At 44.5% G+C, this 14785-nt stretch overlaps 5 protein-coding genes across 5 annotated transcripts; 2 read left to right on the top strand and 3 right to left on the bottom strand.

The window, feature by feature from the left end:
- Nucleotides 1–540: 540 nt before the first annotated feature.
- Nucleotides 541–1428, top strand: SAMD00019534_075620 (hypothetical protein; the record flags this gene model as incomplete). The annotated part of the gene is made up of 1 exon (XM_012897259.1): nucleotides 541–1428. One exon carries the CDS (start codon nucleotides 541–543, stop codon nucleotides 1426–1428), a length of 888 nt encoding a protein of 295 aa, XP_012752713.1.
- A 635-nt stretch (nucleotides 1429–2063) lies between these two features.
- On the bottom strand, nucleotides 2064–3342 carry SAMD00019534_075610 (hypothetical protein; the record flags this gene model as incomplete). Its single annotated transcript, XM_012897258.1, has 2 exons — nucleotides 2064–2282; nucleotides 2353–3342. The coding sequence occupies 2 exons, from the start codon at nucleotides 3340–3342 to the stop codon at nucleotides 2064–2066; spliced, it is 1209 nt and encodes a 402-aa protein (XP_012752712.1).
- Nucleotides 3343–5116: 1774 nt separating this feature from the next.
- Nucleotides 5117–6407, bottom strand: SAMD00019534_075600 (hypothetical protein; the record flags this gene model as incomplete). Its single annotated transcript, XM_012897257.1, has 4 exons — nucleotides 5117–5142; nucleotides 5246–5328; nucleotides 5388–5692; nucleotides 6129–6407. Coding segments are annotated over 4 exons (693 nt in total), but the record flags the coding sequence as incomplete, so codon positions are not given.
- Nucleotides 6408–12024: 5617 nt separating this feature from the next.
- Nucleotides 12025–13464, top strand: SAMD00019534_075590 (hypothetical protein; the record flags this gene model as incomplete). Its single annotated transcript, XM_012897256.1, has 1 exon — nucleotides 12025–13464. The coding sequence occupies one exon, from the start codon at nucleotides 12025–12027 to the stop codon at nucleotides 13462–13464; it is 1440 nt and encodes a 479-aa protein (XP_012752710.1).
- A 450-nt stretch (nucleotides 13465–13914) lies between these two features.
- Nucleotides 13915–14550, bottom strand: SAMD00019534_075580 (hypothetical protein; the record flags this gene model as incomplete). The annotated part of the gene is made up of 2 exons (XM_012897255.1): nucleotides 13915–14343; nucleotides 14413–14550. 2 exons carry the CDS (start codon nucleotides 14548–14550, stop codon nucleotides 13915–13917), a joined length of 567 nt encoding a protein of 188 aa, XP_012752709.1.
- Nucleotides 14551–14785: the final 235 nt, after the last annotated feature.

Genomic DNA, 14785 nt, shown 5'->3' with positions numbered 1-14785 from the left:
GAGATAATTGTAGTGGATGAACAGAATTGTACAATGTTTACCAGGTACAATGGATTGATCGATCTGAAATTTCTGTCTTTCCTGGAGTGTAGAGTTGAACAACTGGGGAAGACATTCGAAGGTGTCTAGTCCTGGTGATTGGTGTTCAAGATGGAACGACAAGTTATTGTTGTTGACCGTCCAAGTAGAAACTATCATACTGAGGGGACTGGGATATGAATAACACCACGATGCCATCAAGTAAAATATCTGGTCACTCGGAGTGATTGGACTTTTTAAGGTATCCAAGGCCTTGTGGACCCACCCCCAATAACTAAGATGGAGTCAAATTTGAAATATCACCAGTGTAAGATATTTATTATTACGGAGGCGTTAAGCCCCCTCTCTGATCAAATTGTTTGTTTGATTGATTGTGTGTGTGGTTGAGCAGGTGTCCAGCCCCGCCAGTCTGGAACCAACAACAACATAAAGTTACAAACATTCATCATCCATCTTCCTATTATTAATCAATCTCTATCCGTAACAACAATCAAACAAATAATGAAGATTGTTATATTATTGGTTGTATTGCTCGGCATGTTGTCTAGCACTACTTTGGCCGCCACATCTTGCAAGGTCAATGGAAATGCTGGCACATGCCAATACACATCGGACTGCAGTGGTGAGTCATACCCAGGATTCTGTCCAGGCTCTGTGGACGTCGAGTGTTGCATCCACCTTACATCATGCTCGGTCAATGGAATTGCCGGCACCTGCAAGGACCCATCATCATGCTCTGGTCACTCCGAGGGCAACTACTGCACTGGCTCTGGCGAGTGCTGCATCCCCGAGTCGCCCAGCGACGTCTGCTACGTGTTTGGCGAGAAGGGCGAGTGCAAGTCGAGCTCGTCGTGCACCGGCCACGTCGTCGCCGGCCACTGTTCCGGATCGAGCAGCAATGAGTGTTGTCTCGAGGAAGCACCAGGCAACGATGTCAACTACACCAAGGTCATCGAGCAGGCTCGTTCAAGAGTCGCTGCCCTCTGGCCCTACGTCTGGGGCGGTGGCCACAACCCATATGCTGGTCCATCGATCGGAACCTGTGATGGCTACACCGGAATCATCCAGCCATGTCCCGCCGACAGCACCGTCGGACTGGACTGCTCGGGTCTTGTCAGAGACGCCTTCTACTATGGCGCTGGCATCGACTATGGTGATGGAGGTGGCACGAACCAACAGGAGCCAAGCAAGTACAGCCACTTCATCACGTACGAGGAGCGCCAGCCAGGTGATGTCCAGTTCTTTGGTCCACGCGGCGACACCTACCACGTCATCCTCTACGTTGGCAAGATCCATGGCGAGGACTACATGATTGAGGCCGAGGAGACCGGCACAACCGTCCACGAGGTCCCATTGAGGACTGGCGGTACCTGGGTGCGTGTATACTAATCGTATTAATAATAAACATCCAACATGTCGACTCTTTGTCGACGTCCCTTCCCAAATAATGATCATTGATTGAACGAGTGATTGAATGAGTGATTGAAGGGATTGGGAAGGATGGAATAGTCTATCTAGTGCATGGGGGGGGATGCATCTTTATTGTTATGTCATTGGTAGTAAGGTACTGGTGGACAATGGATTGATTGGATGGACGACTACCATCCATGTGGAGGGAAGTTGGCCTTCTCTGCGGAAGGACTGGTAAGGGGGATGGATGGACGGACGGGTTTGATTTACAATGGACATCATCAATGATGAGCATAAATGCCCTCATGAATGAATGGATGGATGAGCTTCTTCGTTAGGTTTGCTCGTTGTACAAACGGCACACTGGTGTAACATTGTTTGGGAACAGGTCATAGAGGTCTACACAACCAAGATGAGTTCACACAAGTTAGGTCTCTGGTGCACAGTAGAATGCATTGGAAGAAGAGTGAATATAGTTGGAGAAGGTCTGGTCCACGCGACGCGGACACAGAATGCGCACTTGCCAATGGCGAGGCAAGGCTTGATAAGGTTAGGCTCCAAAGAGCCCGGCTCGGTGATTGATATCGATTAGCGGCGACGGCGAAGGCGGCCGCTTAGTTGAGGATGGAGACAACCTTCATCGATTCCTTTGGCTGCTGCAGGACGTTGGAGTGGTTCATGGTCTCCCTCTTAAGGTTCTTGGCATAGTGGAGTCCACAGGCATTGCATAGAGACTTGGTTCCATCTGGTCCCTTACGCCACTCCGGTGTGTCAGTAGTGCCACAGTTCTTGCAAACGTTGTTCAACAACATAGTGGCCTCTCTTCTCTTCTTCTGTTTGATTCGTAAAGGTGATCACAGATGTTAGTGTCGATGTAATTGAATGATTGATGAACTAACTTACTCTCTTCTCGGCATTCTTATCAGACTCCTTCTTCTTCCTCTTGAGTGTCTCGTCGTTCTTGAGATGGTCGGCCTTCTCGGTCATCATGTTGATCAGGCTGCCAATGTTCTCAAACTCCTTCTGGAAGGTGGTGACGTACTCGACGAGCGTGTACTCTGACTTGGTGGCTTGCTTGGTGATCTTGGTCAACTCTTGGCTGATATCCTTTGCCTTCTTCCACAGGTCGCGCAGGGCTTCGTAGTCCTCGTGGGTGTCGGAGCCGGCCGACATGGACTGGCATGGTGAGCTGGGAGGGTTGTCCTCATTGGGCGATGATGATGGGCTGCCCGAGTCGGATGAGTTGAGTAGATTGGAAAGCTTGCTGCTACTGCTGTTGTTGATCATATAGTTCTGTTGTTGCTGGAGTTGTTGCTGTTGCTGTTGCTGTTGTTGGAGTGGAAGCAACTGCAATGGAGGTGGCGATGAATACTGAGTGGGAGTCGTCGAGTTGGAACTTGTGTTACATTGATTGATTGATGAGAGTGATGGTGATGCCGGTGACGACTTGAACGAAGGTGAACCATTGCTTGATGACTTTAATGATGATGATCTGGCACTGTGAATCGATGACAACGACATTGATGGATAATAAACAGTACCTTTTGGCTTTTGTTGTTGTTGTAATTGTTGCTGTTGTTGCTGTTGATGCATCTGTTGTTGCTGTAACTGTAATTGTTGTTGTTGCTGTTGATTTTGATGCTGTAATTGCTGTTGAAGATGTGGATAGTATGTGAATGGATTTGTGGCCGAGTGTGATGAACCCTGTGGCAGCAAAGATGGGGAAATCTTTGCTCCTTCATTATTATTATTGCCATTATAATAGTATGATGATGATCCCTCCATTGACGTCCTATTGTTGTTATTATTTGTATACATTGGTGGTGCCAACAAGTCAACAGGTGATGACGATTGAGAACCGCCGCTGATATATTGGAAACTATATTGATTCATTTTCGTTTGACTAGTCTATATAAATCTGTTTCTTTGTTTGATTCTTTCTTTGATTGATATTATTATTATTTACAAATTATTTAATTAATTAATTAAAAAAGACGAATATATATATATTAAGTTTATAAAACTATCATATGATTGATTGATTAATATTATATTATTATTATTATATTATATTACTATTATTATTACTAATATACAATACACACACATAAAAGTAAGTAAAGTACGATGTATCTGTATTATCTAAGTTATGTGAATAAACTAAAACTAGCTGACTAGCTGTATTGTTTCAGATCGATTAATACCAGAATCACAAACACAAGGTGTGTGGATGAGAAGTTGGAAGTATGTATGGGAGTGAATGAATGAGCGGAGTGGAGCAAATACAAATAAGGATGGAAGGGAAGCAGCAACAGTGTGCTAATGGTGTAGCGCATTCACTCACACACTCACACTCTCATACACACCTCCCTTATGAGTGGATGAGGGGTTGTGGTATTTTATTTTAATTCTATTTTTTTGGGATTATAATTGGTTGTTTTGGGGGTCACCACTTAGGGCGTGTCTAACCTCCACTCCAACAACACTAACACACTCAGAGGAAACGCCTATCAGCTGATTGGAGGGGGGATCGAAGTTGATGAGAGTGAGCATCTTCCAACAACCAAACATCGATATTTCTGCGAACCAATTTCTACATGTGGACGTTCGTCTTCATGGTGGCGACAGCACACTAGCCCGATAAAGTAATGTTGTTCTATCATCTGGCCAAGGAACACTCCCATAAGCATCCAAACACCACACTCTGGATCTTTGTTTGTTTGATTGCTCACGCCTGCCTGCCAATTGCGATATGGACGACAAGGTTTGTCGTTGCGTCCTGTCACCCACCTGCCTGCGCTTCAACCCCAACATTATGATGCCTCTCACCCCTTCATAACCTTCCAATGGACCTCCCTGGGTTATTGCTTGTTGTATCCAATCGAGTTGATTCATCGTGTGTGTGATTGATTAATTGATTGATTGGATTGATTGATTGATTGATGAGTGATGACACCCACATACACCAACACTATTGTTAACAGATGTCACACACACGCCGCTCACTGACTGGTTGAATGATCGATGGTTTGTTCGTTTTGTTTACTCCAAAGGGGACGCGACTAAATCTGAAACACTCATGAGTGTTGATTGATTCTCATATTCATCTTCTACACGGCCATTACGTGTCCATCCAATGGAGACTGTTGACCAATACTGCCGCTGCCACTGCCACTGCCACTACCACTGTTGCTGTTGCTAATGTTGTTGTTGTTGAAGTTGTACAGAGTCTCTTTTTTGATATTCTTGGCGTAGTGGAGGCCACATGCGTTGCACAACCTAACATAGTTTGTTTGTTTGAACAACAACCGTCCGTCCATCCGTCAGAAGACGTTCGAACGAACATAGAGGTGGGGCAAGATATTATTGTTAGTTACTGTTGTTGTTGTTCAATCCAACACACGCGGGACATGTCCGGGCCCGGACAACAACAAAGATCTGATCGCTATCCTTCTTTTCACCTTTCGACACAGACGCGCGCACAAAACGCGACACACGACAAACACCAACATCAAACAGTTGCGCACGTGCACACTCCTGATGTACTATCTACACCTTGTTATCGCCCAACAAAGTTGTCGTAATAACCTACGTTTTGTGACCACCCGGTCCCTTCCTCCATTCCGGAGTCTCCATCGTTCCACAGAAGTAACAGTAGTTGCCCTTACTCTTGGGCGTCGTAACGAATGTCCTCTGATAAATCAATGAATGAGATGGTATGAATGTTTGATTGATTGAATGATGTAAGTATGCACGCCAGACCGCTTGTCCAAGCCACCACACATATCCATCTTACCAACCTTGATCGCGTTTGGGTCTTGTTGGAGTCTCTCTGCTTTGGTGGCTCTCTTCTTCCTTGATCTAGTCTGTGGAGGTAGTCTGTAGGTATCTACACGTTAGAGAAGTACATCCCGACAAAGTACACAACATCAACTTACGTCTTGTATATGTTGTTCGTGATCTCTATCTCTTGGACCGCATTGGTGAGCTCCTGGAACTTGTTGTTCAATGTTGGTATGTTGCCAAAGTCTTTGTTTCGCATGGTGTCTGCAATGAATGTGTTCAGGTGGTTGGAGTAGTACTCTAACTTCCTCCAGAGATGCGGTGATTGTTTGGGATAGGGCAGCTCATCGTCTTGGTTGCCAGGCGTCAAAGGACGACTGAGTGATGGTGAGTGATCAGACATTGATCGTGGACTTGATCTGGGTGTGCTGCTGAGAGGTGACAGAGATGCTGGTGACATTGAACTAAGCTCAAATAGGGAATCCGAGGAGCTGGGTGAGTTGGAGGCATGAGATGTAGTCTTGGCTTTGTCTGGTGAGGAGCTGGCGTAGTTCCTCAAGTTGAGTAGAGGCACAACATCTCTGTCGAGCGCGGACCAGTTGACTGGATTGAGTGGAGGAGGTGGAGGTGGGGAGGACATGATCCTCTGGCTATTGACATTGCCATTGCCATAACTCTGATCTTGTGGAGGGACATTGTGTGAACGTGGCTTTGGCAAAGTGTAGACAGAAGCGGCAGTAGTTTGAATAGGCGAGTGGAGTCCATGATGTGAAGGTTGATACAAGGGTTGGGGGGGTGAGTTGGTGACATCGCCGTCCATCTCGGAAATGGTGGGCAATGAGATTCTTGGCAACTGATGAACGGGCGTGGTTGGTACACAGTCCATTGATGATTCATTGAAGTTGTAGAAGATGGGATTGAGGTGACTGGCATGTCTGGTAGCAGCTCTCGGTTGAACTACTGACATGGACGATGGCGACGAGACGGCTGTCAATGACCTTGGTAAAGCGTTCTGATGACCGTGGCCTGGACCATGAGGTGAGGTTGTCAAAGGTGTCTTTGGTACTGTTTGATAAGACATTGTATACTACTATAAAGGTATGGTGATAGGTATCAAGATGATGATGATGATGATGATGTAGGGAGAGTAAGTGAATGAGTGAGTGAGGTAAGAGTCACTTCACTCTCAATCAATCGTGTTGATGACTACCATTCCACATCACTACAACACACTGATCATCCATCCATCCATCCAAAGGCAGTACATTGCCTAACATAGTAATGTTTATGTAGGTGTAAGTAGTATTGATCTAACAAGATGTCTGAATATGGTTATGTTAACCATGTTAGGCGACCAACTCAACAACTTGATATCATTGATTGGATGTGTGAGTGAATGATTGAATGTATGAGTGAATGAGAGAGTAGGAGTAGATAGAATCAATGTTAATGATTGACTTTATAAAGTCATAGCATTATTTCCTGATGTAGTAATGATTACCAAGTCAGGAATGAATGAATAAAAGGTTGAGTGAGTGGTTGTGTTGGTGTTGGGCAAACTTCAAGCACACAATAGACTTCTGTTCATCAATTCGTTACTAAATGTATTCAGTTGGTTGATTCAATCAATCAATTAAATAAATATAATGTAATATTATATTGTTCCAAACGTTACTATCATCTTCTTCTTTGTCTTGATATTATTATAGTAGGAAGGAGGTCTAACGTATTCATTGATGGAGATATCAATCAAATTCAAGTGTAACTGGTATGTCGTAGTAGTATACTACACCACTTCAGTTGGATTGATGGATCAGGTATCGATTTGATTGGGTAAAGGAAGTGGAGTAAAGGTGAGTATTATTCAAGGAATGAACAATCTCAATAACTATGGATTGCAATTGGTCATTTAAAGAAAACAATATTAATGTTAACCATTTAAGGAGTTAAGTAATATTATTGTTATTAAATGTAAATGAAGTAAAGGAGTAGGTTGGTTGATTGATTGATTCAGGTCTGAATCGATTGTTCAACCCTGTTTCGTGTATCTTCTCGTTGTTCAAACGGCAACCAGTTGCTCCTTATCCAACTTAGTGAGTGAGTAAGTTCGAAGTTGGTCCTTTCATCTCAGCGTTGAATATCCTCACTTTGAGGCCAAACACACACATTAATAATGTTACTAATTAGTTCATGTGACTGACCAATAGGCACCAATGTTTGGCAGTTGGAAGGACCAAGTGTATTCGTAATGTACCACCCCGATTGTGTGTGATGCAAGTCTGCAATTCAATTGCAACTCACTCACTCATTTGAACTGGAGTTGAGTGGTGTTGAGTGGTCTTCTTCGACACCCACTCGGAAACGACGAGATGTAGATGTGATACCAAGGTGTTTGAATGAGTGTGTACCTGTGTGAATGGATCTTGTAAGAGATGAGAGCCTTAAAGGGAGAGAGAGAGAGAGGTGTTTGTTTGAAGAGACAAAGGATGCTGGATGGATGGATGGGAGGGGGGTTGAGGCCATCCAACAGGCCTTGAGGACCACGACTAATTCTCAAAGTTCGACCAGCAAACCATCCAGCCAACCAGGACGCACCTTATTAGTTTAACTGCCCAAAGGTGTTAATCGTCCAATTAGATGTTGTTGCTCTTCCAATGCGGATCAAGCAAATCCAAGTCAGTGAGTGAGCAGGTGAGTGAGTGGAGGGAATGAATGAGCGCAGGTCAGAGGAGAGCACTGCTACCATCCCCTTGAAAGGCGGAGCATTCGCCAATGTGACGTTCACATCGCTAAACGTCCTTGACCAAGAAGGTGAGTTATTACCTACAACTACAACTGCTCTCACCGTCCTCTCTCTCTCTATGTCAATCACTATACTATACTTAATTAATTAGCAATCATTGTCCGCATATGGTGTTGATGTCATCCAACTGCTGAGCATCGTTGTTAAAGTACGCCACTCAGCGACTGCGACAATGACTGTCTGTCGTGTGGCAAAACGGGATGGCCCACTCATATTCGCTGTTCAGCGGCTACGAGTTGGTAACACCAGCAACTGCGTACAGGGGTGGTCTCCCATCCGTGTGTGTGTCTGTATAAGTGAGTGTTTGTGTTCGTGTGATAGAGGGACCCAGCGAGAGAGAGTATCTTTGCTACCTACTGCACAGTGTTTGAGAGAGACTTTAGCGTAGGGGCACATCAATTCCCAACCAACTCTCGATGCCATCATCCCGATCGAATCGTTGCCATTCCCTTCCCTGTCTACTCCTAAATCCTACAACAAAACTTAACAACTCACAACATCACCAATCCATCTTCAACAGTTCATCATCATTACACAAATATCATTCCACCAACAGACACACACACATACTTATATACTTATATACTTATATACTTAATCATTCATAATCTGACTTTGATATCTGTGTTGTTGCCTGTATCCACTATTCTGACTTACACCCTACCTACTCATCTTCCCTTATTTAATTAATTATTATTAATTATTACTAATTTAATATTATTAATAATAATAATAATTTAGACCTAATATAATATATTATATATTAATATAATAGATAATTGATTTGTGACTTTATCCAAGTCCATCTCATTAATTATCCATTTGACCAAGTCATTCAACTAAGGACGTGTCTTCACATGTAGGTAATCATACAATCATATAATCACCATCATTCCACCATCACCGCACCATCATTAATCATAAGTCCATCAATCCAATCTTTCATGGATCTACTTTATGACTCATCCACTCACTTACTCGCTTCACCTACTTGCCATCTCAATTTAGCATCCATAACACTCGTGGACATTGATTGCCGCAACGACGCGCGTTAGAGGGCAATACAAACACACACAGGAATTTCAAACAAAGAGTTAGAGATCTCCAGACCAAAGCTAGCCAAGCCAACCTTATATTTGCATCGCGTCTCTGCCACTTACCCTAGTGCCAGTCCCCCCTTGCAATAAGCCTTTTAAAGGTGGGTAATAGTTCGCGAACCACTTAATACTCAATCCTCTTTCCACTTCTTGTTTGTTGTTGTTGTGATTGCTCCGTTCTCCACAATATTGGGGGAGATGGATGGGATGGCCGGTCAATGGGACTGCCTCCCCGCCTCCCTGACCAGTCTCATCCACCAATCAATCATTCATACATTACATTACGTTACATTTTAAAATATTTTATAATCATACAATCTATCCGATCAAATCATCTCATATGATATCCAACCATCCATCCATCAATCCATCTTCAACAATCACGTTTGCTTTTATATTTGCTGCCTTTTTCTTTATCCAGACCTGATCTGGTGGCCATCACCATCCATTATGCTCAACCAATCCAAATATCGCCAACACTCATACATTATTCGTTCAAACACGACTCAAACAAACAAAGAAACTTGATGTTTGATGTGACCCCCTTTGACCGTGATCACGCTTAGCCTCACACCAACCCGCCTTGGGACAACCCCAAAGCCACAGTCAAGGCAGGGGCGTGCCCTTACACCTCATCATCCCCGGCCCACAATCAGTTTTGCCCCTGATAAATGAGTTATAGACTCACGCCAAACCACATTCAACCATTCACTCATGAGTGTACATTCATTTATTCATTCATGCCAAGTCCGTCCCTATTCAATTTAAAGGCCTCGACCAGGGGCACCGCAACCACCACATCGCATCACGCTCTCTCCTCTCGAGTCATGAGCTCCCCATATATCTCGCAAATATCTTGTATTTGTGCTCCCACCTCTCCCCTCTAGCACACCATACCCATTCATTTATTCCTTCACTCAATCACTCATGTGTTGTTGTTGTTGTGTTTAGGTCAGTCTGACTTACTGTTCTTGTTCTAAATCATAACAATCACATGTGTTCGATTAGTGATTGAATGGGTGAGGGCATAGTTAGACCACCCGATGTGCGCGGTGGGGTGGCCAGCTGTCTGGGAAGGAGGAATCGTGTTGCGCATTGTGGCTCGCTCCGACATTCATTGCATCACCTCGAACAAACGGTTGTGGATCAACCTTTCAATCAATCCTCGCCATTCGCATCACTTCAAGTCTGCACTGTCGCCGGACACACACAAACAAATCAATCAAACAACAAATCTACCACAAATAGACATATATGTAAATATTTCTCCAACTCCAACTCCCAAGTCCAACTCCAACTCCTTCTCCAGGAGTGTCTACATGTCACGCATGTGTATATATGACAATCCACTCCATTAGTCAGTTATTGTCCTGATGTTGATGTCATCTTTGGTATCCAACTACCTTGACACTCAATCACTCTCTCGCTCACTCATCAAACCAATCATACATCCAACCACCTCAACAACGCTCTTCAAACCATCCATCCAATCAATCCAATCCAATCTATATATCGTTCATCCGTAACAAAGTCCAGATTGGGACTTGACACGTCTTCTCAACCCAACCATGCACTATCCAATCAAGTTCAATTGTGTTATACGAGTTTGTGTTTTATTATTGGACGTCCGCGGTTGCCTCAATGAGATCAGCATACTTGTCATTCATTCTCGACATAGAGGCCTTTGGTTGTGGTTGTGTTTGTTGGCCTGGCCCAGCCTTGCCTGGGTCCACTCACTCACTCAATCAAAACCAAAAGTGGACGGACCACCGAGTCTGGCAATCTTATTGTCCAAAGATGGAAGTGTCTACAACGACTGCCCACAACCACCACAACAAGTGTGTTCATTCTCGGAGGTCATTCACCAATTGGACCTTTCTTCGCCTTGATGGGCATCCATCTATCCATCCCTATCCATCTCCCTACTTCCTTTTATATTTTTAATTAATAGTTAATTATTGTGTCTGCGTACTTGCTCGTTCGTTCATTCGTGCATCTCCCATTACAATTATAATATACACCATCCATCCTTCCATCCATCGACGAACCAACCAACCGCCAACCGCAAGTCCGTCGATCCACCCTCACGCACCCACACACCCACCTTCCCACACACTCAACCAATTTCTCGAAGAACAAACCTTTCCCCTTCCACCTTCATTCACGCACATCGTCTACTCACGGCCAATACTCTACTCCACCCACTTTGGTCATTTGAACACGGCAACGACCTCACATGGACCACTCATAAGGTGCACCTTGTCCAAAAGACAACTGAGTTCCTTTAGCGATCCAGTGTCTGTTGATCGTTTGTTGTTGACGACAACCTTTCAAGTACTTGACCACCAGTAGTACGCACCTACCTATCTACCTACCTACTACTGGCCTTTAAGTGAAGTGCCTCGCCCTCATTGTTGTTGTGTTTGCTGCGGCTCTCTTACACCAACTCATTCCACTCAATCTCTCTCATACTCTCATACTGTGTCACCCGATCACTCAACTAATACTTAATACTCTCTCTGGATCTCCAATTCACTCAATTATAGTCTATCTAACACTTTAACTATATCACTAAATACTTGAACAAAGTATATCTAACCATTTGGTATCAATCCTAAATAGAGGTAGAGGTTAGTAGAGAGGGATAATACACCTCCATCCATCCATCAAAGTCTATCCATCATATCGTATCATAATAACTTAGTTTTGTAAAGGTATGTATTGGCGACTATAGACAACAACAACAACAAAGACATCCAACTAACATATCAATCAATAATGAAAGACATAATACTAGTAATAATATATTAATAATTGTACAAAGATATCAATAACCTCGATAACAACATTATCATACATTAACAACAACAACAACAATCAAACAATCAAAGAATGAAGGATAAGATCTCCATTGTAATCCCAACTGTTAACTTGACCAGCTTGGCCAACAACAATAACAACAACAACCACAACCACAACAATACATCCACACCAACAACACCAACTTCCAGCTCACCAACGGCAAGCGGACATAGCAAGCCAAACCAATCACATTTTGAATACGATGGCTGCCAGCTGTGCGTCAATGGCACACCCTGCTGTCTGCAGAAGCGTCGTGCAACCTGGACACTAAAGCTGCGCGTGGCCCTTTACTGCCTCAGCGTGCTCCACCCCGAGAAGAAGTACTTCAACCTCAAGAAGGACATCTACACCTACGTCGATAGCCACTGGGACCTTCTCTCTGTCAACACCGCCAAGTCGGACCGCTGGAGAAAGCAGGTACAGGATTCGCTGAGCCATTGCCGCCACTTTGAATCCGGCTGGGATGCCATGGGCTGTAACGGTCACTGGCGTTTGATCCAGCCACTCAACCCATGGACCTTCCCACCAGAGCGTGAGGCAATCATCGATGAGGAGGAGACCACCATCATGTCGTCCGAGGCCGCCCTGTCGCCACGCGCCATGCCAGCCAAGAGCCCTCGCGAGGACCCCCTGTACAGGAACTTCCCCAAGCGTAAGGACTCGCTGGACGAGAGTGAGTGCCGCAAGAGAAAGGTCACCGACATGGAGATGTACAACAACTCCAGTCTGGAGGAGGACCTGCTCAACCTCAAGTACTCGCCAATGATATTCTCGTCATCGTCCGAGACGCCATCGCCAAAGTGTCGCACGCCAAACAAGTTCACCACCAGCCCATCAATCGTTGGCAACAGTCCAATGATGACATCAACCAACAGCGCCTTCTTCTCGCTGTCCAACTTCAACAACAACCTCAATCTAAACACATCGGCCAACGGTGTTAACCACAACCACAGCATGGTCGGACAGACACCTACGATGGTGGCCACTGCCCAGCTCGCCAATCCAAGCATCACGGTGCTGGACTTTGATTCACAACACACGTCACCCGTGTCCAGTCCCATTATGTACAGCGAACAGCTGTCCATGACCATGCTGACGACCAACCCACCAATCCCTGCCCTGCCCTTTTCATGGAAGAGCAACTCGACCTCATCCTCACCATACGCACAATCATCCCCGGTCAAGCAGCCACAGCAGGCTCAGCAACAGGTTCCATCTGCCGCTGCCGCCTCTGCCGCTGCCGCCGCCGCCACTGTCGACGTCCCAGAGAAGTTCACCACGCTGCCAAATCCATTTGCCGCACCACCCTCTCCCAAGTTCTCGACGCCATCGCCCAACTTCTTCACACTGGGGGCCACCACTGGCCACATCAAGCATCCCAAGCCACTGTCTCTGGCTACCGCACCAATAATGCCAGGACCAATCTCCAAGATTGAACAACAAAACCTGATATTGAACTGTACATTTTAAACAACAACAACAACATTTAGATTATACAGTCAATTAGTTCCAAAGTCTTGCCCTGCCCCCTGGCTGAAGATGTCTTGCCTGCCTGTCCAACCCAACCAACCAACCCAACCAATCACTCACCTCACTCACTCACATCAAACGCACAACCTACCATCCTTCGAACGATAACCAAACAGATATACTCTTATATATACTTATATATACACCATCGATGTAATATAGACAATCCATCCATATCGGATGGTCTGTCAACAAACGTTGTATAATTATAGAACATTCCTAAACTACCCTTTATTACGCGCAATAAACTCAAGTACAAACTACACCATCGTGTGCAGTCGTATTAGTGATTTCCAATTACACTCTCCAGTCTCATTGATTATTAATAAATAAGGTTTGGGTCTTTATATTACTATGTACATTAGCCAAGGACTCGTGTGGATGACTACCTTAGACTCCTGCTAATATTAGAGGGTTTTGGGATGCCGACAGCGGACTTGAGGACTCGGACGATGATCCTTTGCTTGAGCGTAGGTTACCTTGTGATAGTCGACTGGCCACTAACCATCTCTTGACAGAACCGTATTTACTTCGGAAGTGTAACAGTGTACCAATGACAACTACCATGAGCACCAGTCCAACGAATCCAAATATCAGACCATACATGAGTGGAAGGTTACTTGTACTGAATATCCTTGGGGTGCCTACTTGGCTACTACTACTGTCATCACTGTACTTGGTCAGCAATGCGAATGATGTAAAATGGTTGGTAAAAGTAGTGACCTGGCCATTAACTATTGAGTTTACAGCACCATCAATGCACTTCCATTGATTGTCCATCACATCAATATATCCCAAACAAACATTATTCACGTCAACCTATATAATGTTGATGTTTAGTTAGTATCATGTTTGAATATGTGTTAGCTGATTGATTGATTGACTTACCTGGAGCATGTTTAGAGAGAGAAGGTTGAATAGGAGTCTGACAGGTTTTTCGAATTGAGTTTGGGGCGTGCTCTGGAAGGTGGCAGTGATGTTGATCACCGGTGATAGGAGATACTTTGGATACTCCAAATAGGTCATATAACTTTGAGTATTGATTGATCCTACGTATGAATCAGCCACTGCATGAACCATAAATGTTGTGTTGACAGGGAATGTCTCGGGCTCAATGAATATATCCATCAGCTTTGTCAATGGTGAAGAATAGTTCAATGGTTGACTATAAGTGTTTACTGGTATCATAGTCTGAAGATCATGACTCTGAATAGATGTTTGAATTGATATTGGTTTGTAATAGAATGGTGGCTAATTATGG

This window comes from Acytostelium subglobosum, assembly GCF_000787575.1.
Source record: "Acytostelium subglobosum LB1 DNA, scaffold: scaffold15, whole genome shotgun sequence".
In the NCBI taxonomy this organism is placed as follows: domain Eukaryota; phylum Evosea; class Eumycetozoa; order Acytosteliales; family Acytosteliaceae; genus Acytostelium; species Acytostelium subglobosum.
Note: the sequence above shows the minus strand (reverse complement) of the source record. Positions and strands in the feature narration are given on the sequence as shown.